Source organism: Primulina huaijiensis, chromosome 13 (genome assembly GCF_012295235.1).
Source record: "Primulina huaijiensis isolate GDHJ02 chromosome 13, ASM1229523v2, whole genome shotgun sequence".
Classification (NCBI taxonomy): Eukaryota; Viridiplantae; Streptophyta; class Magnoliopsida; order Lamiales; family Gesneriaceae; genus Primulina; species Primulina huaijiensis.
In genome coordinates this window covers 18,044,046-18,070,731 of record NC_133318.1, presented here as the reverse complement: position 1 = coordinate 18,070,731, position 26,686 = coordinate 18,044,046, and the positions used below count along the sequence as shown (strand labels likewise).

The 26,686-nt window shown below is 32.0% G+C and overlaps 4 protein-coding genes across 7 annotated transcripts; 3 read left to right on the top strand and 1 right to left on the bottom strand.

The window, feature by feature from the left end:
• Positions 1–7,743: 7,743 nt before the first annotated feature.
• On the top strand, positions 7,744–9,833 carry LOC140991004 (SPX domain-containing protein 1-like). Its single transcript, XM_073460906.1, has 3 exons — positions 7,744–8,155; positions 8,628–8,754; positions 9,215–9,833. Exons 1-3 carry the CDS (start codon positions 7,880–7,882, stop codon positions 9,649–9,651), a joined length of 840 nt encoding a protein of 279 aa, XP_073317007.1. The 5' UTR covers positions 7,744–7,879; the 3' UTR covers positions 9,652–9,833.
• An 867-nt stretch (positions 9,834–10,700) lies between these two features.
• Positions 10,701–14,464, top strand: LOC140956340 (uncharacterized). 2 transcript variants are annotated; one of them, XM_073413051.1, is made up of 6 exons: positions 10,701–10,874; positions 11,849–11,947; positions 12,107–12,543; positions 12,744–12,807; positions 12,895–12,948; positions 13,805–14,464. In XM_073413051.1, exons 1-6 carry the CDS (start codon positions 10,764–10,766, stop codon positions 14,015–14,017), a joined length of 978 nt encoding a protein of 325 aa, XP_073269152.1. In that variant the 5' UTR covers positions 10,701–10,763; the 3' UTR covers positions 14,018–14,464. The 2 variants fall into 2 exon arrangements, with proteins under 2 accessions (XP_073269152.1, XP_073269153.1); XM_073413052.1 differs by having other exon boundaries at positions 13,692–14,019.
• A 2,709-nt stretch (positions 14,465–17,173) lies between these two features.
• On the top strand, positions 17,174–20,168 carry LOC140991704 (heme oxygenase 1, chloroplastic-like). 3 transcript variants are annotated; one of them, XR_012177941.1, is made up of 5 exons: positions 17,174–17,841; positions 18,683–18,906; positions 19,656–19,763; positions 19,835–20,018; positions 20,060–20,168. XR_012177941.1 is itself a non-coding variant. In XM_073461818.1 (4 exons), exons 1-4 carry the CDS (start codon positions 17,451–17,453, stop codon positions 19,952–19,954), a joined length of 843 nt encoding a protein of 280 aa, XP_073317919.1. In that variant the 5' UTR covers positions 17,174–17,450; the 3' UTR covers positions 19,955–20,168. The 3 variants fall into 3 exon arrangements, 2 of the variants coding, with proteins under 2 accessions (XP_073317919.1, XP_073317920.1); XM_073461818.1 differs by having other exon boundaries at positions 19,835–20,168; XM_073461819.1 differs by having other exon boundaries at positions 17,177–17,841; positions 19,862–20,168.
• A 1,064-nt stretch (positions 20,169–21,232) lies between these two features.
• On the bottom strand, positions 21,233–24,764 carry LOC140990820 (protein BUNDLE SHEATH DEFECTIVE 2, chloroplastic). Its single transcript, XM_073460643.1, has 5 exons — positions 24,572–24,764; positions 24,274–24,371; positions 23,362–23,425; positions 22,710–22,806; positions 21,233–21,474 (listed from the first exon to the last, which is right to left on the bottom strand). Exons 1-5 carry the CDS (start codon positions 24,627–24,629, stop codon positions 21,396–21,398), a joined length of 396 nt encoding a protein of 131 aa, XP_073316744.1. The 5' UTR covers positions 24,630–24,764; the 3' UTR covers positions 21,233–21,395.
• Between the last annotated feature and the right edge of the window lie 1,922 nt (positions 24,765–26,686).

Below are 26,686 nucleotides of genomic sequence, written 5' to 3'. Positions count from 1 at the left end.
ACCAAATCGATTATTATACATGACTCAAGTATAATAAATAACACATNATTTTTTTTTTTTTTTTTTTTTTTTTGACAAGGGGTGGGGAAATGTGAGTTTTGGACATAAAACTCATCATCTTTCCCATATTTAAGAGAGGTGATGCCACTTGACTTAGAGGTCAGTGGCACACGTATATGATTTCAAATACATGATTTCTTGATTTAATTTCAAAGGTCATTTGGGTCCCTTCCACCTGTCTTAATAATTTTGGGGATCATGTGGATAATATTAATTTGGGGAAAGCCAATAATAAATTTCTCCACGTGGTCTTTGGGTCTCCAAAGTCCGTGGTGTTGCGTTAATAATGGAATGAAAAATAATGTTTTCTGCTCTTTAGTTTCTTAGTTTCGAATATAATCAAAAATTTGTGTGAGACGGTCTCATGAATCGTATTTTGTGAGACAGATATCTTATTTGGGTCATCAATTGAAAAATATTATTTTTTATGTTAAGAGTATTACTTTTTATTGTGAATATCGGTAGGATTGGCCCGTCTCATAGATAAAGATTCGTGAGACCGTCTCACAAGAGACCTACTCTCAAATATATAGATTTTGTTTGTTTTTCATGAAAATTAAAAAAAAAATCATTGAAAAACAAAGTTTACGAACAAACTTCATATTTTGCTCTTATTTAAGTAAGTCAAAAATGATTTCGCAAATTTTCAAATTTAGTCATTGGGTGTATTGGTACAAACTAAAAAAAATATTAATAAACATAGAAATTGAATTATATATTTTGAACAATCGGAAAAGAAAAAAAAATATATATATATACTTGAGAGAGGGGGGTGTAACATTTAGAAAAATTGAAAGGTTTGATCAAGTTAAAAGTTCAAAATTTCAATTTCTTATTGAAATATTAAACTACGTAACTTTGTATTTGGATTGATAGATTTCAAATGTATTTTTAGTGTTTAGAGAAGTAAGAAAGAAAACTTCAAATTCACTTCATATTTATATAATATTTGACGTGAAGTATGATTGATTTCAAGTTCACTCAACAACAATATGATTTGAAATCCATTCTACTTTATATTATTAATATATAAATTTAAAATTTGATTTATTATTTATTATTGAAAATAAAAATATTCATAAATTTCAAAACATCTATCTAAAATGCAACCTAATTTTTGGCAAAAACTTGTGTGAGACGGTCTCACGAGTCGTATTTTGTGAGACGGATCTCTTATTTGGGTCATCCATGAAAAAATATTATTTTTTATGCTAATAGTATCTCTTATTTGGGTCATCCATGAAAAAGTATTACTTTTTATGCTAAGAATATTAATTATTGTTGTGAATATCGATAGGGCTGACCCGTCTCACAAGTAAAGATTCGTGAGACTGTCTCACAAAAGACCTACTCCTAATTTTTTAGGTTTTTAATTCAAATTTATTAAATGTTACATTTGTATTGTATTCTCGAAAATCCACGTGGAAAGATATATATGGTTTAAAAATCAATAATTTGATTCGTTGAGAGGCTACGACTGCTTTGCGAATAAGGCGGAGCCACTTGGAAATCAAGTCACCATCTCTGACTATGTCTTTCTAGAAAACATTTTAGAATAAGTAAATTTCAAATCGATCATAATTATCGTTATATCTGGTTATAATCGTCTATATGAAATCCTAACAACGTGATGATATGCTGAATTATCTCTTAACATAGTCATGTTAGACTCTTTAATTATTGTTGTAGCTCATCATATATATTTCGTGTCTCCTTATTCATATCTAGCTACTGACTATGGTACACAATTTTCATTGTTCACACATCACATGTGGATTGGTGGATTTCTCATATGCCAAATTCCGCCAAGTATACAAATGGAAACTAACCATACATGTCCTCCGATTATATCTTCTAAATCGTCCACACTAACAATCCACCCTTCTCTTCCAAAGAGCGATTTTAGTAAATAACCAAATATGATACTTGGACTAAGGGTCAAGTTGGTAATTTTTCATGATGAATTTAAAATTTACTCAATATAAATTCATTTAAAAAATAAATGAAACTAAAATTCATAGATTTGAAATATACTGTTATGATAAATGAAGGGTCTAGAGTATGACTAATTTTCTAAAAAAACCGTTATAATAGACGACTCGAACAACATTGTATCTTTCTATGTAGTGTTTTTAATACAACGTTAATTTGTTCTTAATGACCACGAAACTCGTAAACCGTACTGGAACTTCATAATACTTTCAAGTCATAAAAAATTGGTATATTTGAGACGGAGCGAATATTATTGAGTTATAAATTAAGATAGATAATACAATTTTAGCCTTTTAGGAGCTTTGGATTTATCATGGTTATCATCATGTATACAATAGGCCTTTTTGGGTCCAATTACATGTGAACTACAAACCCAACATTCTTTGATAATTTTAAATATGTTGTAAATTGAGAAAAGATAGGAAAAAAAAACATAGAAAACTGGATTCAGAAAAAGTAGATTTCTTGTGAGACGGTCTCACGAATATTTATCTGTGAAACGAGTCAAGTCTATCGATAATCACAATAAAAAGTAATACTCTTAACATAAAAAGTAATATTTTTTCATGGATAACCCAAATAAGATATATGTCTCACAAAATACGACCCGGTTATGAGACCGTCTCACACAAATTTTTGTCATTCAAAAAATGACTCAATTACTTTTAATATGTTTAATGACTTATGTAGTTTTACTGAAAATAAAGTCATGGTCATGGAGGTTGAATCTAATTTGTCTTGATATTTCAAATCTTGCATAGATTTTGTAAACCATATAAATATTTATTCAACGCATCCATGATAATTAAATTTGTTTATCATAGTCGACTTCAAATCTTTATGAAAAACTTCATATTACAAATATAAATTTATATTTTAAGATATTCATAGCCATTTATAGTACGAAAAATCATTTTTATCCTACTAAAATTACATTCACGGGTATTCTTCAATAATAACATCATCTTTTATTTTATTAAATGATTCATTTTTAAAATTCTTCTGGAGTTTTTGACCTTCTTCTTTGTATCTGTTTCTTTCGGACACGACATATTTTAAATTAATTGATCGACTACATTTTTGGCGTATTTTAAATTTACTTGCAAGTAAGATGGTCATAGAGGGACATTGTTTTATTTTCAAATACCTAAACCTCTTATGGACTAATATTTATGTCCTGATATTATCAGGACGATCAACCTTCTTTATTTTGACATATTTTGGTTTTATATTTAAAACCAATTAAAATATGACACTTCATGCAAGAAAGCAAAAAATGTTCAATGTTAACAATTATAAGAGCTAATTCAACACATTATATCAAAAAATGTATTTGAGAACTAAATTTTGAACTTCGAGTTCACTTTATATTTTACATCGATCAATCGAAAAAGACATACATTATCATTGATATACATTTATCTTCTACTTTTATCCCGTCAATATTGAAAAACATTGTGTTACTAAATTAACAATTAAGAAACTACATAATAAAAACATCATTGATATTTATTTCAAAATATTGAACATTAGATTCAAAATATTTTCAACATATCTTAATCTCTTGAGGAGATTTCTTGTAGTGCATTTAACACGTAACCAATAATTTTTAACCCATAAATTTATGTTCAAAGCCAAAAATTTAAAGAAATTATTTGGCATAATGGTTACAATATTATGCAGGCGAGATATCATATCCTCAAAATATGATGTATTATTTTCAAATCGATAATTTATTTATTCATCTACTAATTTTTTATCTTAAAATAATCAAATCATTAATTATTTATCTTACATAATCAAATTATTGATTTTGAATTACAATATCAACCTTAACAAATAATATTTTTTTATATTTTATTAATTATTAAAAAGATAAAAGGGTATTTTACCATCTTATCTAAAATGTAATCAATCAATCAAACAATTATTTATCAATAAAATCAAATATTATATTAACTTTTTTTATTTATTTTTATTATTGTAGATTATTTATATATATATTATTATCATATCTTTAACTTCAAACGATATTTTATATACTATTATCAATAATTTATTATATTATTGTTTAATTGAGAAATAAAACAATTATGTCAAACTATAAAATTATTTGTATCATTATATTCTATTGATATAAAAACTTCTAGTTTGCAATACCAATATAGTTAACTTTATAACATCCTCAAACTTTTTGTTTACAATATTAATAAGAGTAGGTATCTTGTGATACGGTCTCACGAATCTTTATCTGTGAGACGGGTCAACCCTAACAATATTCACAATAAAAAGTAATACTCTTAGCATAAAAAGTAATACTTTTTATGGATAACCCAAATAAGAGATCCGTCTTACAAAATACGACCCGTGAGACCGTCTCACACAAATTTTTGTCTATTAATAAACTTCGAGTCATAATATTAACAAATTTCAATATCAATAAACTTCTGATTCATTGTGATGTTTATTTGATTGTATTAATATTGATACCAAATAAATCTGTCATGTGTTTTGTGTCATATTCATGAATTAAAATGAATTTCAATTTTGTGAAATAACATACAAAATTGACTCAGCCATAAATCAACTAAAAACAATAAACTCCATATCCTGTAAAAAATTATTCTTAAATAACATTTTGTATGAGTATGTTCTTACAATCAAAGTTCTACAGGAATAATGATAAAAATCAATTCATGATTTTTCCAAAACAATACAAAGATATTTTTCTGAAATATCAATAAAAAGTATATTCGTGTCACTTCAGAAAAATTGACAAATAATTGATATTATATCTATATTATTCACTATTCGACAAATTGTTAGTCGTAGATCAATACTATTATATCATATCTCATAGATCAATGTTTTTCAAAAATATCAAGATATTTCGAGAATATTAACTGATCTTGTATGTTAGTTCGCATTCTTCAAAAATATTGGCATATTTTATATCGTGGATCAATATTCTTCAGCAATATTGACAAATGTTCTATCAATTAGATCTAGATGTTTGAGGTTATTGATAAATATTATATTTTGTAACAATATTATTCAGAAACATTGATAAATTAAAGATCTTATATCAATATTTTGCAGAAATATTGACAAATGTTAAATTTGAACAATATTTTTCAAAAATATCGATGTATCTTATAATTTATATGGATATCTTACATGATTGTTGATAGATCTAAAATATTTATTTTTCATAAATATTGATAGATATTTGATCTTGGATTAATATTTTTCATGAATGTTGATAAATCTCATATCGATATGAATTTTATGAACTATGCCAATTCTAGATCATAAAAATATATATTAAATATAATATTTATTATAATATGTGCTCCTTGAAGGAACAACATAAACACATGAATATATATTTATGATTCACACTAAATAAATATTATTCGAGAATATTTAAGATTCATATTTTTCAAGTATATTCAAAATCTACATTTTCCAAAATTATTGACATGTCTTATATACCAGATGAATATTGACAAACTTTATATCTTAAAATAAAAGTATAATATTCTTCAAGAATAAAAACACATGTTCATATTTTAAATAATAGATACAATATTCTCCAGTGATATAAATAGATATGTATAGGTTACACAATCATAAGATTAATATTATTCTTCACGATTGATACTCACGGAAAATTTAGGGTCCGATTTCAGTAAGTGTCACTAGTACAGACGCAGGCTTTGAATTTGTTTTGAGCCTGAAATCATGAAGAAGAACGTTAGAAGGAGACCAGGAGAGTGCCCCGGCGTAGCTCCTTCGACGCTCAAGTCAGAGACTGAGGATATGATGTGAGAGCAGCTAAGAGTGCTGCTGAAAAATAATATAGTTAATGAATAAATCGTATGCTCAAACTTGTTATTTATAGGAGAATATCTGGGCTTTTCATGGGCTCTCTACCTGGGTTAAAGATGGGCCGGGAGTTTTGGCCTGATTTTGATGGGCTCATCCATGAGGTATTAAGGATTATTGAAATATCTTCTATTTTATATTGATATTCTTAAAGAATAAAAGCAAATATTATGTTGTAGATCAATATTTATCAAGAATAGTGACAAATCTTATATCTCAAATCAATGTTTTTTAAGAATATCGACAAATATTTGATATTTCATTAATATTCATCAGCAATATTGACAAACCTTATATCTGATTTTCATATTCACCGTCAATATTGTTGAATGTTTTATCCGATATCTATGTTATTTAGACAATTGATAATATCAGATATTATATCAACATTTTTAGATCAATCTTAGATCTTAAATTTTGGGTCTAATATTCTTCGAGAATATAGAAATTACTTAGATAAAAAATTCATAGAACTGATTAGATTTCTAATTTTGCAAATCAATATTTTTCAAGAATATTGGTAGATCTTGGATCTTACTAAGTATCAACGTAAAATCGTGTTTTGTCATTTTAGGAATGTCAACAAAAAAATTATAAAATTGTGTTACGCCAAGAACATCAATTTATATAAGTCATATAACATTACAAATTCAATATTTTTTTAAAATCATATCATAACAAAATCAATATTTTTTTACCCATACCTAAAATTACAGTAATAACTGACCAACATTTATTTTATTTTATTTTAATTTGAATATGGATACTGAACTTTATTTTAAAAAAAATCAACACTTAACTTTTCCTAATCATTTGATGCAAATTTTAACACACATATTTGTTTCGTCCGACGTTAGACTTACGTTATGCAAATGAAAATTATTAATCATGATATCTGTATATATATGTGGATTTATAATCTACGTGTTATAAATATTTCATTATATATATTTGCAAGGAAAAAATATAAAAAACTTATTAAAAATATAAAAAAAATTAAATTTTAAATTTTTTTTTTAAAAACTAGAATATTCATTAAAAAAATCCGATGGAACATGCACACAGATATACTATAAATAGAATATATGCCTTGAAATCACATTCTTTATATGAAAAATATTAGTATTTATGAAGTAATAATATTTGAATTATTTTAAAAAATAGATATATCATAATCCAACGTTGACTTTCTTCGGCATATCCTACGTTCGGATCCGAATCTTCTCTCCATGCCTTTATTCTATTCCAAAGTTGCCCTTTGCCATGATATCTGTGCCGAGCTATGAAGTTGTCCACGTTTGTCATTTCACTGTCACAGGTAAATTAAATTCAAAGACAAACTCGGCATATCCCAGATGCCCTGTAATCGTGCCAATCTTGCAGCACGATTTAATTAATTAAAAAAATAAATAGAGGTCAAACGGCTTAGGCCAGCCCGGCCAGGCCCGGTTTGCGATAAACAAAACCCATGTATAGGTTGGTGTAATGTAATGTAAGGCCCAAATTTTGGAATTTAAAATTTGATATTATCTTATAATTAATAATTAGATATTNATATATCGTACGTGATTTTATAACAAACGTCAAGTCGGATATTCATATAATACACATCAAAAAATAACTATATGTTGGGGAAAAAATATTATCAGCTGAGACTCAGATCCGCCTGCAGTCTTCTTACCCATCACTGAAAGTGGCCACGTGGCATCATCTTGAGAGAGAGGATATGTTAAACTACGAAAACGTCGCCGTCTGAAAGGGAATAAAACCAATATATCACCACAGCACAAAAGAATATCCCCAACTATACCCTTCGGATATTCTTTTTCCTCCATTACGGTTTGTTATATCTAAATTTCATTCATTCTCTTCCGAAAAGAAACATACATATATTTGTATCCTCGCACCTCCGGATTCTCTGTCTTTTTGTGTTGCAAACATGAAGTTTGGCAAGAGTTTGAGCAACCAGATTGAGGAGACGTTGCCGGAGTGGAGGGACAAGTTTCTCTCGTACAAGGAATTGAAGAAGCGCCTCAAGATGATCGTGCCGAAGCAGCCGTCGGCTCCCAAGAGGCGGAGAATGGACGAAGAAGGCGGAGGGAGGGAGGCCATGACGGCGGAGGAGGTCGATTTCGTCAAGCTTTTGGAGGCTGAGCTCGAGAAATTTAATGCCTTCTTTGTGGAGAAGGAGGAGGAGTATATCATCAGGTTAAAGGTATTATTTAAAAAAAAATAATTATTTGGTTGTTGATTGGAAAGTTTAATTTTTTTTTTCGGATTCGATGATTCTTAAGTTGTGGGTAAACGTTGTCATGTCCTGAGGTTGTATTTTCTGGTTAAAGAAATGTCATGTCGATTTGCATGCATATTTTTGAGATTTGTCAGCCAATTTCTCGTTTGCCATTCCTGTCTTTCGATCTACTTCTATTGCTTTATTTGAGATCTTTGTAGTGGGCACAATTCGATTTCGTTATGCTGGAAAATTCATGAATTATGTTGGTTGTCCTCTTCATGTGGTAATCGTTGTACAATGCTTGTAAATGCCAGTTTGCAGATGTGCGAGAAAAGATCATATGCTCGTTGAGTCTGTAACCATTGGTGGTTATCAAGTGATGGGGCTAAAATGTGTGTGTTCTCAAATTTGTATTTGGTTGAGTTCGTAAATCGGCGTGCATTTTTGTTTACAGGAACTTAGGGACAGAGTGGCAATGGCTAAGAATAGTAAAGATGAGATGATTAGGATCTGGAAAGAAATCGTGGACTTTCACGGGGAGATGGTTTTGTTGGAGAACTATAGTGCTCTCAATTATACAGGTAGATATCTTGGGCCATTTCTAGCCATCATTCTCTCTCTGTGTTCATTTCTGTATTTTAGTTCTTTTACCGAAAGGCTGATTCATGTATAGTTCATGATCACTTCTCTTTCTTTTTTCTAATCTAAATACCAATGGCCAAATGGCTATCTTTTCAACTAACTAATCCTGATGCCAACAGATTACAGATTATCCAGTTATTGATTTCAGTCTAATGTAGGTTGGCATGAGATCCACAATGATTTGAATGGAGTTTTGTTGAGGTCTTTGTCCAGTATTTGGTTTAGATATCTGGGATAAGCCTGACATCATAGAATAATAGAGTAACCCATGATTACTTGATCAATCTCCTCGCTATCTGCTGGTCTTGTTAATGTTCAAGAAGTATTACCATGAGCACTTCTAGTCTTCCACTATTCGAAGTCTGGAAAGTCTAAAACTTTCAACTCAATGCATAACAGGATTGGCTAAAATATTGAAGAAATATGACAAGAGAACCGGTGCTCTTCTTCGTTTGCCTTTCATTCAAAAAGTTCTGCAGCAGCCTTTCTTTACCACCGATTTACTATATAAGCTTGTGAAAGAGTGTGAACTGATGCTAGAACGCCTCTTCCCTGTAAATGAATGCCCTGATGCTCTCGAGGCTGTTAACGGAGATGAACCATCTACTAGTTCCACCGCTGAAAAGGATAGGCTACTTCAAGGGCCAAAGGAACTTGCCGAGATCGAGTACATGGAAAGTTTATACATGAAGAGCACCCTAATCGCGTTACGAGGTTTGAAAGAAATTCGAAGTGGAAGTTCAACTGTTAGCGTTTTTTCGTTGCCACCGCTGCAAATAAGTGGACTTGAGGGTGCTTTGGATAGAGTTCCTGTTATGCAACAAGTTGCCAAGTAGTGATATAGCCAATGCCTCCATTAATGTTCCCTTTGTTTAAGTTTGATGTTTGATCTGACCTTTGTTTCTTATTATTGTGCATTTACGACACTTGCAATGTGCAGAGGTTTAAATGTATAAAATCAGTCTCTGATATTTTCTTGTTGTATTGCGTACTTACATGAATTTTGATTCGCTGGCTATTTTTTATTCGTTTTTTGCAGCATCAAATTATGAAGCTTCTTCATCAGTGTTAGGGTACTATTTGCTAAAAGTACGTCGAAGAGTCTCGGGTTCATGATCTAAAAGACAAAAATTTACGTGAGACGGTTTCACAGATCGTATTTTGTATGACCGATCTTTTATTTGGGTCATCTATAAAAAAAAATATTATTTTTTAAGTTGAGAATAATATTTTTTATTGTGAATATCCGTAGGGTTGACTCGTCTCACAGATAAAGATCCGTGAGACCGTCTTACAAGAGATCTACTTCTAAAAATAATACAATCTAATTACGATAAATCATATTCTAACTAAAGAAAATACAATTAGGTTACCGGATTAGTGATACAAATATTGGGTATGCAAATTTAAAAGTTAATATGTTAGAAAAGAGTAGATTTTTTTGTGAGACGATCTCACGAATAGTTATCTGTGAGATGGGTCAACTCTACCGATATTTACAATAAAAAGTAATACTCTTAACATAAAAAGTAATACTTTTTCATGGATGATCCAAATAAGAGATCCGTCTTATAAAATACGATTCATGAGACTGTTTTACACAAGTTTTTGCTGTTAGACAAAGATCTTAAATTTGAACTAAGGTCTCGAATTTGATATCCGATTATAACCGTCCCTGTCCAAACTAAAAATAAACACGACTTTAATAACAATCGAAAACCGAACATATAGCGAACAATGGCAATTAATATATACAGAAAGTGTCGTAGAAAAAAAAATTAGGCAAGCTCGTATCGAAATTGGAATAAATACATATCAATTGGTAGGCCACGTGTCATAATTAATTAAAAAATTATAAATATTTAATATAATTTAGGATTTTGATTCAATTTCCAAGGTACCGCAGTTCGTTTGGTCTGTGTGGGCAGCACTGTTCTGTGAGAAGGCGATGACAATCGACGACGACAGCTCCATCTACGTCGGCGGTCTACCGTATGACACCGACGAAGAGGCTTTGCGCAAAGCATTCTACATTTTCGGCGCCGTACTTGCTGTCAAGGTCCCTTCCTCCTCCACCTCATTCTATGCGTTTCTTTGCTTACTGATTCAGCTGTTCGAATTGCCAATTGATTTCTTAATTGTGATTCTGGTTTCTGAGTTAGTTATAGTTTTTGTGCATTGTACAAATTCATTATATGTTGAGGTCCAGTTTTAAGTTAATGACCGATATCTCTATGTTGTGGCAACTTCATTTCGCGAAATGAAAGAAGTCAAATACTGCTTTATTCTTTGTTCTTAGGATTCCCTTATTCTTTGTTCTTAGGATTACGTTGAACTGAAGGAATGTGCTAAGGCGATGCTTTGATCTGGTCTTTAGGTTAAAACAAGCTGTTACCAAACTGAAGCAATTTTGCGTGTGATTCAATGTGTATACAATGTTTTTGAATGAGATTATGTAGATTTGATTATTTAAAAAATTCAGTCTATATTTAAAGACAATTTTGATTCCCATTGGAATTGAAGTGTCTGAAATGTATTGACTGCTGAAGAAGTTATATGATGAGGAAAAGATATCTATATTATAATTAGTCATGCAAAGGCTTGTAGAGAAGCTGATATGGACTTAGGTGTACAAATTTCGACTTTGTACATGTATAATTGACGGTTGCATCTTCAATTCCAAGGCAGCCTAAAAAAGTAATTTGCGGAATGGTAAATCTTGTTGTATCCCCAAGCGAAATAATAAAGATTCTTTTTTAGCCCTGTTGTTCTTCTGTTTTCTAATTTGGTCTGGGGCATATTGTTGAAAGCCCCTTCTAATTTTCTAGTGTTCTTTCATTGAAATTCCTTTTTGACACATTTACCACCAAAATATTGGTAAGAACTAAGAACATAACGATGCTTTATTTGCCTCAAAGTCTGTCTCCGATCAGTGCATCAATAAATTTTTATTTTTTATTTTTTGTTGTATTCTTTGTTGCATTATCTTCGGTTTAAAGAACATTTGTTGAAATAAATGATTTAGTTTCACAGATAATCAATGACCTCTCTTCTGGTGGAAAATGCTTTGGATTTGTTACTTTTGCTAACCCTAGATCAGCAACACAAGCTATCAAGGAAATGGATGGCAAAGTGCTTTTCTCTCTCCTTCATTCTGTTTGATATCTCATGTTTATTTGTGTTATTTTCCTGGACATTGGGGAATAAGCTTCTTCCATTTATTTGCAGTCACACAACTTTTTTTCATTGTTAATTCTTCTGAATATTTGATGTAATAAATCCTTTATTCAGACCATTGATGGAAGAGTTGTGAAGGTAAATGACGTGAGGACCAGAGGCGGGAGACCAAATTTAAACCGCGAGAGTTTTCGACGTGATGTGCAGAGGGGTTTTGCCAGCGACAGAGATAGAGATCATGGAAGAAATGATAGTCACTATAGGCACAATCACCGGGGTGGACATAGGGAAAGGTCTTTGGACTATGACCAAGACAAGGAGATAGATCAGAGTCATGTACGCAGTTATGATCGTATAAAGGATCACTTTTTGGATGAAGAGAGATTTCTGGACAATGATAGTCATATGGATGGTGTTGAGAAGGAGCTGGAGAGGAAGCGAGAGCGTGAGTGGGAAAGAGACAGCGGTGAAAATATTGAGGAGCAGAGGAACAATGGTCATCATAAAACTGGAGTAAAGGATAAACATCAAGATCCTCACCCGGTGAATAGGTATAACTGTTATTGTTGATAATAATGGCTGACGAGTTTGATAACATAGATTGTTTGGAATCGATCCCCACACTTTACTAGATTTTTTGGAAATCATCAAGAGCCTCACTTGGTGAATTGGTGCTGAATCTATTTTTTTTCAGTGTAATTTATTTTATGACAAGCTGCTACTAGTGTTCTAATGAAGTATCCCTAAGCAGATCTGGTTTTGACAACCATACAAATAGAGATCTTTCATCAGAATCATTCAATGATCAGGATCAGGTTGAATTTATTGTTCTTTTGCTTATATATTATAGGGGTAATTTTTTTAAAATTTTACTTGAGTTATAGAATTTTACGTGTCAACAGGTCGGGAGCAAATTGGCAATTTCAAGCCAGAATATTGAAGAACTTCAAATGGAGGTCTACATTTTTCTTAATTGAGTTAAACCTGAGAATATGTTGTATAATGCTTCTGACATTGCTGTAGGTCGGGCTCTCATGTTTTGGGTGGTGGGGCTTGCATTCTAATCTGATTATTTTTTGCTAGTTAGGATTGCATTCTAATCTGATTATTTTTGGCTAGTTAGGATTTCATTATAATTTGATTATTTCCTCGGACGTTATTCACTTGAATTTGAGATATGCATATGGCCTAGCTATTAGGTTGTCTTTTACTGCAAGTGTTTAGTACTCTGGAAGCCCTTATATATACGCTTCAGTTTCAGAAGATATCTTGGCCTTCCACGATATTTGTATCTGCTCTGATTCACTTCTGGCCGTGCAAGCAGTCATGTCACCAACAAGTGATCTCAGTTACGTCGGGTCTTGTGCTCAAGAGATCCGATGTTCGTGTCTTGATTTTACTAATGCTACATTATTTCATGTTAGGAGATCGGCCAATGAGGAAGCTCATTTTTTTTTTATCTAAATTTGCAATTTCTTCCCTGCACGATTCGAACGGGTGCCTGGGAATTCTCCCCTATGGGTGGACCAACTTGTAATGCGGGATATTCATCATCAATAAAGATTACAAGTTTTTTTGCCAAAATAAAAAAATCAGAATAAATTTTTTCCCTTTTTGTGTATTATTATCATATTATGATATGTTATTTGTCCAGCATATTGGGTTCAAACCTGCCTTAATACTTGTCCCTCGTATGCAGCTTTTAAAATGCATCTAAATGGGTAACAACTAAATAGGCAATTACCCAATCCGTCCATTTTAAAATTTTTATGCGGTGGATATTGAATTGGTTTAATGTGCCATGGCCGACAGCAAACTATGGGAGTGGAGTGGACGGCGGATGTGGTGTGGACAGAAAGCCTGTGGTGGATTGACAGTATACAGAAGAGTCATGGTGGTAGATTGAAGAGGGAACGGACAACACCAGTGGTTGTGGTTGGATTAAAACTTAGGCATAACTGGCCTATTGAGTTTTCATTGATGTGTTTTTGTATTTGCTCAGTAAAGATGAGTGGATTTGGTTGATATTTTTACCTGTACTTCTCCTTTCTCACAAAATTACCTACCTCATAAATTGGTTTAGATTTGGTTGCGGCTAGTTTCAAGTGGAATGTTTTCCCTGAAGTCAAATTGTGACTATGCTCACTTGCTGGAATGTACAGTATCATTGCCATATTTTGAAGCACATTCAACCTCTTGTCTGCAATGAAACATAGTGCATACACACATATTTTAGCGTGCAATTATTTTGTTATTTGAGAGAATCATAAACTCATTCTGTTGTTACCTGTAATGAATCACTAAATCTTTTATCTCCAGTTGTTTGCATCTGTAATTAGTAGGGCTCTGGATAAAAAAATTTGGAGATCATTAGTCAGTTGGCCATCTATTCTTGTTCTGTGAATCTTCGTCCCATTTCATATTACTGTAGAAAATAATGCTCCACTCATTCAATCAGATATCTCATATGCGAGGAGGTGAATTCTCTTATAGCCTAATCTACGCTTAGGAAACTAGCAGTAAGGAGGAAGTTTATTGCAATGCTAAGTTTTAGGAAACCTTCTACTATCGATGTGAGATGAGGATGTTATGTTTGGCTGAACGTGTAATTAAAACGATTTCAAATCCATTTATTGGGAAAATATTTAAACAAGTCGAGTCGACTTCTATCGATAATTTGAAACTTTATAACCCCAAATTCACGCATCCAAGTACAGTCTTGGGAAAATCTTTTTAACACTCAGTGAGGCTGAGATGTACAATGTTAGTGAGCAAAACTGTAAACTCTGTTATTTTTTGAAGAGTAAAACTGTTATTCTTTGAACAAAAGTGTTATTGTCACTGGAGCATGGTATCAAGAGCATTCTTTACTTCCTGGGATTAACTAAGGTCCATTGGTCAGTAATTGCAGGGATCATGTATGATTTACTTGAACGTTTAAGGGATCATATTAAATTTACACAATCCACCTATAACCGTCGGTGTTAATTGTACCCTTGTAAACATATCCCTTTAGAATCTAAATGTCACTCGTTGCTAGAGTTCCACCTTGTCAACCTCCTACTCCAGCAAATATCATTATGAAGTATGATGTGATTCTGATGGAGTTAAACTCGAACTTATTGCTTGCAGTTACTAGTAGAATCGACCTCGATGGAGTTGGGAAAGGACGGAGTCATAGTTGATGCGATATTTTAGAATTAAGTCAGACTCAAACTCGTTGGCTTGGTGTGGTTATGGCTACAAACAAAACTTGTATCTCTTTTCTTGAAAGCACTTTACACCCTTTTTTTTTTTTTTATTTGGATGGATATGATGGTAGAATCCTCGAATCAAATCTAAATAGATAATATTATTTACTTTATTTTATAGTCATGTAGAAATTATAACTTTTGTGATTTCGAACACAACTTTGTGATTCGTCGCTCATTTTAAATAAATTAATTTTGTATCAAACAGACAATGTAACATGACAAATTAATCATGATTAATGTGATTGGATTCAAATGTGACTTAATTCAAGTAAAAAAATTGATTTACAAAACGATATAACAAAGACCAAATCTTCGTTTGGCTTAGAGTAGGATTATATTGGTATCTCCCACAATTAATAAATCAAGATTATGAAGAGAGATAAAGTTGTTGACAACCATAAACCATAATGCACTACATAGACCAAATCATCCTCAAATAAAACATTGAGGCTGCACAAAACTAACCTTGATTGAATTAAGGATGGCAATGGGTAGGGTATGGGTCGGATTTCATACATCCATCCCCATACCCATTTATTAAATTCATCCCCATACCCATCGGGTATTGAATTTCATCCCCATCCCCATACCTATCGGATTATCGGATACCCATACCCTACCCAAATACCCAATTATCATATACAATTGAATTTTTTCAAATTTAAATTGTTTCAATGAAGTTATTAATATTTAAAAAATTATTTAAATGAAAAATAAGAAAATTATTCACGCTTTATAATAANCCGCCTCCATACCCGAACCCGAAAATCCCCATACTCGATTACCCAATTATTAAATCGGGTCTAAAAATCTCTCCATACCCTCCTCTATTCGGATCGGGTATCGGATCCTCCAATGGGTTCGGAGGAAATTGCCATCCCTAGATTGAATAACAAGAATATGCATTGCCCTCTATGAGTCGTTGTCATTAGTCTTTTATTTCCTTTCACTAAGTAAAGAAAAATCAACAAAGGTCATGAAATATTATAGCAAATTAATTTAACAAATGGGAAATTGTCCTACCAATCATATAAAAATTGACACAAGAATGCATCATTAACCCTATCGATCAAATGCTAAGATACGTCAATCCAAAACAAGTTCCACAAGTTAAATATCACTTGTTAGGGAAACACTCAAGACATATATATCAAATATAGCGAAGTTCGATCAATTTATATTAGTCATATCAATCATGAGACATAGATATACAGATCTAAGACAAACTGAACAAGTTAATATCAAATGTTTTGTTTTTTTTGAAAATAATCGTCATATTTATCAAATAAAGCAACGCTGGAGGTATTCATTTATGTTCGTCGCACCAACCACGAGAAAATTACCGTTTTTGATAATAAACAAAGATAAATGATCCAATTAAACACTAATAATTGTCCTATTCATGTTTTATTGCTTTTTCTTCTTTTTTTTTTTTTTTTAAAAAAAGATTAACATGGTTTTATAACTCTCCCATAATTTCTCTTAAAAACTAGAAGAAAAAGCTCATTTTTAACTACTTTATCTAAATATAAAATTATATATCTATACTTCTATACTATATTATTAAATGTGAGACCTTTAGAGTAACTATTTTAGAGGACACCAAAATATTTAATTTCATATTTACCCTTCTTACCTTACTAAAAATATTGTCATATTTTACATAGAAAAAAAACAAAATTTTCTTTTTAAATCGACCAAATATTCTGAATTGAAAAAAATTTTGTGTTAATTAATTAATATTATTTGATAAAATTTAAAATAATAATAACACATGTAATACATGTGCATCTTTTACTAATATATTCTAAGAAAACGTACTCAAAACAGTCTGAATTCTTAAAAGACTTCGCATCCAACCCAATAAATTATATCAGGCGGGAAAATTACGCTAAATCAAACCCAAAAATCAATTAATTAAACGAACTGTCTACGGTCAGAACGACGTCGTATAGCTCCTTCTCCCATCCCATCCCGAGCTGCCCCCGCCGTCTGATTGTAGAAAATGGAGAATTCTATCCATTTCCATGGAAGAACAAGCTTTTTGTACTAGCTAGTACCATACTTCTCTCAGTTTCGATTTACCTTTTCTTCATACATACATATATCCATTTTTCAGCACTCTTTTCTTGTCTTTTACTCAACAAGAATCTTAATTTAACCCGCCTCTGTAATTCCTGATTCAACACGCTTGCTTTCTTGCGATGGCTTCTATAACACCCACCACGCAATCACAGTTTTTCAAGAAAGCTCAACTTTCTATTTCCAAACAACCTCCTACTCGATTTTTGTCTCTGCCCATCTCGATTCTTTCTGTGAAGAAGACAAGGATGGTGGTTACCTCAGCAACTGCGTCTGCGGAGAAGCACAAGAAAAGGTATCCTGGTGAGGCTAAGGGGTTTGTGGAGGAAATGAGATTTGTGGCTATGAAACTGCACACTAGGGACCAAGCTAAGGAAGGGGAGAAAGAGCCAGAGGGGCAGCCTGTGGCTAAATGGGACCCCACCATTGAGGGGTACTTGAAGTTTTTGGTGGATAGCAAGTATGTTTATGAAACTCTCGAGAAGATTGTGGAGAGAGCTTCATTCCCCGAATGTGAGTATGTTGTATCAAGTTGTGTTATTTGTGCATTTGTTTGCTTCTTGATCAGTCGTGTTATTTGTGCTCGCCTGATTAGTTTGAATTTTGCCGTTGCTTGAGGAATTAGAACATGGAAGTTTCAATGCATATATCAGCCTTTTTTGTAGATATATTTTATGTGTTAACTTCGAAGTTGTGGCTTGTCCGAAGGGAAATAAATGATCATTGATGTTTCATTCATCTGATCATTTGTTGATTGTGCTCGTTTGTTGTTTATGATATTTGTACGTTTCCGCTATGGACGTCTTCGATATTGCTTATTTTTCTCATTAATACTAATCTTTTCTACTTGTTTCGGAAAGGGCCTAAACATTTGACTTTCATAAATGATAAAAGGGAAAGCTTTGTAATCAATGGCTTAACTATGTATGTTTTTCGCTGACATCAAAGTGAATTTGAAGATTAAGAGAAGAGAATATTAGCTGGTTGCTCATAATAGAGCAATCATGAGGAATTAGGAAGAAACACATTATGGAGTTCTTGAAATTGTGCAAATTTCGTCACTTTTGGGTTTGTGTTCCTAATATGTGATATCATCATTGCAGCTTCATAGTTGTTTGTTGACTTCGGTTGTACTTGTTGTGGTGAAGACATAATATGCTCCTTGTTCATCAACCTGTTCCAAGAACAAATTGTTTGTTTGCATGAAAGATTGCAAATTGAACTTCACGTTGGTTATAAAATGTTCTTGACTGATTTTTCTGTATTTGTAATAATGACGAAGAGCTTTTAGTTGCTTAAATTTTGGATGTGTCATGTGATTTCTAAGTTAAATGCAATTATTTTTAATTTTCAGATGCAGAATTCCGGAACACAGGTCTAGAAAGATCAGAATGCCTTGCAAAAGACTTGGAATGGTTTAGGCAGCAAGGCCATATTATACCAGAACCATCCTCCCCAGGTGTTACTTATGCTGAGTACCTTGAAGAATTATCGGAAAAAGACCCTCAGGCATTCCTTTGCCATTTCTACAACACATACTTTGCTCACTCGGCTGGTGGCAGGATGATAGGAAGAAAGGTAATAATTATTTGTGAAAAATTCTAATTTCCTGAACTTGAAAATGCTAGCCGTCCTAACAATGCTCTTTTGTTAAGTTATGCATGTTTCTATATTTTGTACATCATGTTTGGTGACTAAATTAATCGATCAGTATATAACTGGATAAAAAATATTACGGTAAATGAAATCTTAGCCAATCTTGAGCTTCAGGCGAGGGGGAAAGAGATGAACTTGGTGCTTAATATGAGCTTCTGGATCCCTTCTGGCTTCTACCACCTGAAAAATGATCTCATCACTCATTTTAGCTTTTCCCTTCGTTCGATATTATTCTTCCTCACATCATACCTTAACATCACTTCATTTTAACCATTATCTAGCAAATTACGCCTTTTGAACCTCTGTAAAAAGAAGAAAATTGATTGGATCAGCTTAGGAATTAAAATTAAAGGATTGTAAGTTGGCTTCCATTGTCAACTTATAGATGTTTTTTAATTTTGAGAATGTTGAGAGTGAAATCAAAGACGGATATTTATAAATCAGTTATGATGGATAGTAGTTCGTGATGGAGCTTGTTGTGCCATTGGTCTGCATGCTTGAGGGTCATTGTCTAAGTAGTTGTGGAGTATATCCTCGAGTGTAACTAAATTCTGATAAATCTATGCTTAAGACCGAGGATGGGATTCATCTCGATTTGGTGTCCAGCGCAACTTGTTATTATTATCGTTACCCGTCTGAGATACACTTTTAGTTATCTTCTTTCTCATCAGGTGGCGGAGAAGATCCTCGACGGCAAAGAATTGGAGTTCTACAAATGGGATGGAGACCTATCCCAACTATTGCAGAATGTTCGCGACAAGCTAAATAATGTTGCCCAAGTAAAATCTTGTTCGTAATTCTGTGGCAAAGATTTTCAGCATCTAAGAGACCATATCATTTCATTTTATAGATGTTTTTTCTCCTGAAATTTATGCAGAACTGGACGAGGGAGGAGAAGGATCATTGCCTTGAAGAAACTGAGAAATCATTTAAATTTTCGGGGACGATCCTCCGATTAATACTTTCTTGATGTGGGAACATGCAATTTCCAGTCTCTGGTATTTCAAGATTTACTCTTTTCCTGTATACAAGTTGTATTATAAATATGCTGGGCGTGGATAGAAGAACTACCTAGTTAATCATTTTCTAGATCCACTTCCGACCAAAACTGACAAATCAATGCCCATCAAACTGTTTGTAATAATCTTATCTAATGTTACCAAATTTGAATTTACACTCTTTCATTGTTGTGTTTGACAAAATATTGTTCCTTGGAAATATGAAACCAGACAAGAAAAGGCCAATCTGAGAATGCAGAGAAGAGAGAAAAATATAAATATGTGTCCATTTCTATTCTATTTTATTTATTTTTATTAAAGAGAAGAGAAAACTGCTAAAAATATGTGTATAATTGTATGAATAATTAATTTGTGCTTTTATGTTTTTCAAAAGAAAAATTGTGCTTTTATATTAAATATAAAGTATTAATTCACTCGAATGTTTTCACTGATGGTTTTTTTTTTTTTTTTTGTGTTTATTTATATCTAATTTAAAAAATATATCGAATCGAACCACCATGGAATTTTTGGATTTCAAATTACTCTACTACCATTCCTTGGATTGATAAATTTGATTTGGATGGAGAAATTTGATTTGGTAGAAGAATTTGTGGTATTGATTTCAAATAACATCTATTTTGACTGTATTTAAAATCTATCCTAATTATTATTGAAATTGCATAACTTGAAAGATACCGAATTTGAAATGAAATTTATTTAAATTTTGTTAAGATACCGAATTTGAAATGAAATCTATTTAAATTTTGTTCATCTAAACAATTCAAAAAATCAATATTTTTTATATCGAATACGACAGTGTGAATATATTCAACATAATATGAATAATAGTTTTTAATACAATTTAATTATGATTTTATCTCAAAATCATGCTTGAAGTTCCTTCTTTCAAATTCAGCCAATAAATTTCTAATCACATCAACACACATCAGACACAATAATATAGATTAAAAGATATTAATTTAAATGTATATAAAATTAAATCCAAAATCGATCATCCTTGCTGTACTTATCACTCACAGAATACCTTATTTCAAACAATATTTTATTTATTTAGATTTTTTTTGAGTCGGAGGAGGAGATTGATAGAATTGAATCTCAAACCCGATCGTCCAAAAGTCTTAGTGCCAGATGTGCTACAAGCCAACATTTATTTAGATTAATTATATGTGCTTTTCTATGTAAATGCTGACGAATATAATCAGACATTCATGTACATAATAAATGAGAACTCCATTTGAACTGTAGAATTATGTATCTTAAAGAACAAAGCCATAAGTATAGATTCCTTCAAATACTTGTGCAATACAGCAAGTTCATCGAAAAATTCATGTTCACAAAATTTGTATGACAAAATTAAGGCATCGGCATCTGTTGATGATTCAAGCAAGGGTACTAACTGTCCAACGCGTTCATGAAACCGCCAAGGAAGCCGGCACCATTGCAATTGCCACAGAGGATCTCCTTTTTACCCCTGTCGAAAGGTTGAGTCGAATTACCGACAAGAAGAAAGTTAAGAAAACATCAATGTAAAAACTCGAGAAGACCATTTGCAAGACAGGATATGTTATAGGTACTAAAACATGGTAATGTTTTGACTAGTCTTATTTAACAATGTCAGAAATTTTGAAGTAGTTATGATCAACATGTGCTAGACGAGTTTACATGAGTTTCGTTAAATATATCTTGCATCATTTACCTGGTTGGAAAAAAATAAACACGAGATAGAGAGGATTTCTTTAGTAGTTGATGATGCAGCACAAATTGTCATAATTTACAAGTTAATCCAGAACACAAATTGATGTCTGGTGTTGACAACACTCGAAGAACAACACTGACGCAGAGTGATTGCGTTTTGTTTTGAACAATAAGTTTCATTTTTATGCATTTAGTTTTTAATATTAGTTTATTTTGATGTATTTTGGTTTCCTTGAGTGTCAAGGAATTTAGGTTTGCTATTCTTACTAGTATTGGATTGTTAAAACGATTTACATAATTTTCTAGTGAATTTTCGTGTCATGAGGCATTGTACAAGTATTCGTACTTGTGCGTGATTTAAATAACTGGTGTTCATTTATTAAAGTATACGTGTGTGTTAAATATTAATTTTCGCTGCAGTGTTGTGTGCTGGTGTTGACAACACCAAACACAACACCAAATCCTGATATATCAGTCTTTAATTATTTTCTGTAAATTTATGAGCTACAACCCTTTCACCACTCATTTCACAATTCAATAATGATAGCTTGTGGGATTCAAGGATCATATTTCATTATTGGCATTTCTAACATCTTTGGGAAATAATTTATGTAAAAGTAATGTCGAAGTCCTCTGTCCTCCCTTTTCTTCTCCCCTCACTTCTATTCTTCTTGGAAAGAAACCCGAGATCCCAATACATTTTGCTTACTCAAAATCAACAATCATAAAAAAACTAAAAAAGTTCTACACAGGATCTGCAGGACACAATATATGATAAAATTCATTTCCCCTTTGCAATTAAGAAAGCAAATTTATCCTATTATCAGTAGTTTTACAGCGAAACTTGGTCTAATACTTCAAATGTTTATGTCGTCGACTTCATCGACTAAATCATAAAAATAAAACTACATATAATATAAGTTTATAATTGATACGGATAAATATGGATGTTTTAAGAGAAATTTCGGTATCAAGTCTTGATTAATGCAGCAAAAGTTAAGTAGACCATACCTGCAAAGCCAACATAATCCACCAGCTTTGAATTGCCCATTAAAGTGATCAACAGAATTGATTCCAGTACCTTTACACTGGGTACATTCCTTAGCACCTACTCAATTTTCAGAAAAAGAGAACTTTGCTTATACTTAATATACAACGATTGGATTAAGAGAAGAAGTATGCCTACACAATGCATCTCCATTCAACTTTTGCATAAAAATGGAAAAAGCTTAATTGAATATCGCTCCCCCACCAAATGAAGTAACGACCAAAATATGCTTAAGTGGCAGATTTATGTTGAAAAAGTTTATCCATGTGGCACGGTGATGTTTAAAAGAAAATAACCAAAACATGGACCTATAACCAAACTTTACAAAGATGTCAATAGTATCATGCACCAAAGAAAATATTAGAAGGGCCAAAAATGGAAGAGAAGAGCTGAAAATGGAAAGTAAAGGAAGAGAAGTGAAGAGACGATAAAACACCAATGCAGTTAGCTGATTATTCACTCAACCAATCTCGAGTTTCATACTTTCATTTCAAGCTTTAATGAGAAGTGTCGATGAATAGGTTACTCTAGATTTAGGACATAAGTTCATTACTTTCATTTCATATACCATTCCAGGAACTAAAACTCTTTAAACACCACAAAAGTTTCACTAACCATTCCCTTCACACTCAGTGCAAATTATGCTATTCGACTTGGTGCTTGGTTCGCTGCCTGTAGCCTGCAAATAAGAAAATGACCAAGTGACAAGCGTTAAAAACAGACTGATGGCTTAAAATGAAAGGGCGAGTAGGAAGAAATATATAACAAAAACTTTTAATGATGAATGGTCTAATGATGGTGAACTGAAGCTTATACTAAGTGCCAACTAACGTTTACTGGAGGACCATGGACCTTAATTTTTAAATTCCCAAAGGTATTGAATAAGATGTTTCCAATATGGCTGCAAAAATGGTCCATAAGATGAATATGATTCTTGGTAGCAGAGCTGTTCTTTGTTACTTTGAGTTATGGAGGTCTGGAGACAAGAACAAGGCCTAAGTCTTGGAATCTGTATTTTGCTTGGTTATCTATTTCACAACACCAAAACTCTCACCAGATTTATAAATGCTCCACGATTGTTTCTCTCACATTGTTTCAGCTTTTTCTAAATAGTGTTTCACCAATGGGCATAAACTGCTTAAAAAACCATCTTCGAATAACTATATCTTTTCAAAGAGTTGGCTGCTTGACATATCCTCCCAGCTCCCCTTAATGCCCACATAGATGTAGATGCCAGTTTTCATTATATAATAATATCATTTTGAAGAATAAACACATTATGAGTCAACAAAATTTCAAAAAGTTCCAATCTTTCCGTACTGATTATATATATAAACTCGAAAACAGTGGATAACTGATCATCATTTGGAATAAATTCTCCAAAAACTGGACATGCTAGTAAAACCCGAAATTCAGGCTACTTTTTCAAAGTGAGTTCATCAACTAGATAGCAACTCCATCAAAACATTGCTGAAATTCAAAAAACATGACAAATAGGCATTCAAATAGAAACGGACACTCACTCACCTTAACCTTTAAAGACTCAAAAGCAGCAGCTTTCGAGCTGCAACTTGTATATTTCGTCCAATTCGCTTTCCTACTCGTGTAGCTGGGACCAATAAGTCCTAAAAAAAGAACGAAAATTTCGCATAAAACAGAGTGAATCCATAGATAACTGGACTAAGACACAACACGAAAAACATTAACAATTCACCTTCATTTACAGAAAACTAGTTCATTTGACTGATGAATACACATCAGAAGTAATGAATTCATGAAAAGATAAAAGCACACGCATTAAGAGACAGATTGAGAAAAATGGTACCAGGTTTTTCGACAGTATTTAAGGAAACGAGAGTTGAGAAACAAAGGGAGTTTGCCATTTCTTGAGAATCTTCGATTTTTTTTAGAGAATAGCACGAGGCCGCAAATTGTCGATTGTAGCCACGGACGGAGCAGCGAACCAGATAAGGTTCTCTCACTTCGAGTGATTTTTTTTTAGTATATTTGAGTACCACACGAGTATCAATTTTTTTGAGGCATTGTCAAATGATAAATTAAAAATTAAATAAAATAAAAATTTGTGTTAGACGATCTTATGGGTCGTATTTTATGAGACGGATCTCTTATTTGATTCATATATGAAAAAACATTATTTTTTATGCTAAGAGTATTACTTTTTATTGTGATATCGGTATGATTGACTCGTCTCACAGATAAAGATTCGTGAGACCGTCTCACAAGAGACCGTCTCATTAAATAAATAGTAAATTTTGTGAGATCAAGTCAATTTTACGAGACGGGTTACGATCTGACTTAATTTATAAACAAATGTTATTTTTTATGGAAAAAATAATAATTTTCAAGATTGATATGGATCTATCCGAATCAAGAATGTAAATAAATAGGATCTTGGTGTGATATATGGAATCATATTACAATTAAATAAATTTATTTTAATACAAAAAATATTAAATATTTACTATAGCAAATATTCTATTTTATACTAATCTCGTGTAGAATGAACAAGATCACTTACCAATCAATTCCTAAATCGTCTAGTACGAACTCAAACACACTCAGTTCGACAAGACTCATATTTCTTAAAGATAGATATTATGTTTTGTAAGCGTATAAAAAGTTCAAGTATTTCGAAGTTCGAGTTTTTCTCAACAAAATCATGTTTCTATACATATATGAACATGATAAACAATATAAAGAAGTGAGTCGAGTGTTACATACAACCATCGAATAATTTGTAAGTATTTTGCTTTCTCCGATTGAAGCTTTCTAAGCACTCCAACTCTCACCGGTGTACTTTTTTTTTTTTATGAGATTTGTGCTTAGGGACTTCAATCACTGATATTTATACGCATTTCTCATATTATCAATGAGTTGGTCGGGAGCTCGAGAGTCAAAAGAAGATGCGCATGCATGTCTCAATTTTCCAAAGTTGAGACGGTGCATGTACTGTTTGTCAAAAATACAGGCTTATGGTCGTATCAATTTCTTACACGTTTATTCTTCTTTTGATATGAACCATTTTTTTCTTACAAGAATGATTCTGTCCTGAGAGAGTGTGTGAGTTGGTGAAGTAGATGAACTTTTGATCAATAATCTGAAGTTCGATTATCTATACCAACACTTTCTGGGATGGACTTATGGCACACAAACGGTAGGTCTACAGTCATGGCGAACCATTTTGGTATCTCTTGATTGTAATCGGGTTTGATTAAATATTCCAACAGTATTTTGTAATGTTGTATAAAAAATTAATTAACTCCTAAATAAATAAAAATATTCTCTCAAGTCGGCAACCCGTGTCGCTTAATCATCTTCAATATATTATACATATTAAACATTAAACTCAAGATATAAAAAAAAAAAAAAAAAAAAAAAGAATCCACCTACTTCCATTCTTCGTTATTCCATTTCGTCGCTTTATGATCAAATTTTAAAATATTCTCTGGCATTCTTGAACATACTATTGAATTAATACAAAATTCTCGTGAAACCGTCTCAAATGTTTATTTCGTGAGACAGATCTTCGATTTGACTCAATTCATGAAAAACGATTATTTTTATGTCAAAAATATTACTTTTCATGATAAGTATGGATCGAGTGGACGTGTCTTATTCGTCTTAAATATTACTTTTCATGATTTGTATAGACCGAATATATATTGTCACTGAAAATGTATCTTGTCAAATATCGAGCCAATCATTTATTAATTTTCAAATTTAATTTATTTTTAACCAATAGTTTTATATATGTTTAACAAAGCTATTAAATGATTTGATTATAATTTCTTCAAAACTAACTCTTATAATTAGTGCTGGCGATCCTTCAACAAAAGTATCAATAAGATGCTTTGAGCCGAATATGCAAGGATAACAAAACAAACGAAAAACCCAAAAAAAAAAAAGGACCAAATTTGGT

Excerpts from the sequence above, each read along its gene's own strand:
- LOC140990820 (XM_073460643.1), bottom strand. The coding sequence starts at position 24,629 with ATGGCAAACTCCCTTTGTTTCTCAACTCTCGTTTCCTTAAATACTGTC. Across the intron at positions 24,372-24,571 it reads AAATACTGTCGAAAAACCTG|GACTTATTGGTCCCAGCTAC; the intron begins GTACCATTTTTC and ends TTCTTTTTTTAG. Across the intron at positions 23,426-24,273 it reads TTGAGTCTTTAAAGGTTAAG|GCTACAGGCAGCGAACCAAG; the intron begins GTGAGTGAGTGT and ends TCTTATTTGCAG.
- LOC140991004 (XM_073460906.1), top strand. The coding sequence starts at position 7,880 with ATGAAGTTTGGCAAGAGTTTGAGCAACCAGATTGAGGAGACGTTGCCG. Across the intron at positions 8,156-8,627 it reads AGTATATCATCAGGTTAAAG|GAACTTAGGGACAGAGTGGC; the intron begins GTATTATTTAAA and ends TTTTGTTTACAG. Across the intron at positions 8,755-9,214 it reads TAGTGCTCTCAATTATACAG|GATTGGCTAAAATATTGAAG; the intron begins GTAGATATCTTG and ends AATGCATAACAG.
- LOC140956340 (XM_073413051.1), top strand. The coding sequence starts at position 10,764 with ATGACAATCGACGACGACAGCTCCATCTACGTCGGCGGTCTACCGTAT. Across the intron at positions 10,875-11,848 it reads GCGCCGTACTTGCTGTCAAG|ATAATCAATGACCTCTCTTC; the intron begins GTCCCTTCCTCC and ends TTAGTTTCACAG. Across the intron at positions 12,808-12,894 it reads CATTCAATGATCAGGATCAG|GTCGGGAGCAAATTGGCAAT; the intron begins GTTGAATTTATT and ends ACGTGTCAACAG.
- LOC140991704 (XM_073461818.1), top strand. The coding sequence starts at position 17,451 with ATGGCTTCTATAACACCCACCACGCAATCACAGTTTTTCAAGAAAGCT. Across the intron at positions 17,842-18,682 it reads GAGAGCTTCATTCCCCGAAT|ATGCAGAATTCCGGAACACA; the intron begins GTGAGTATGTTG and ends TTTAATTTTCAG. Across the intron at positions 19,764-19,834 it reads AGCTAAATAATGTTGCCCAA|ATGTTTTTTCTCCTGAAATT; the intron begins GTAAAATCTTGT and ends TTCATTTTATAG.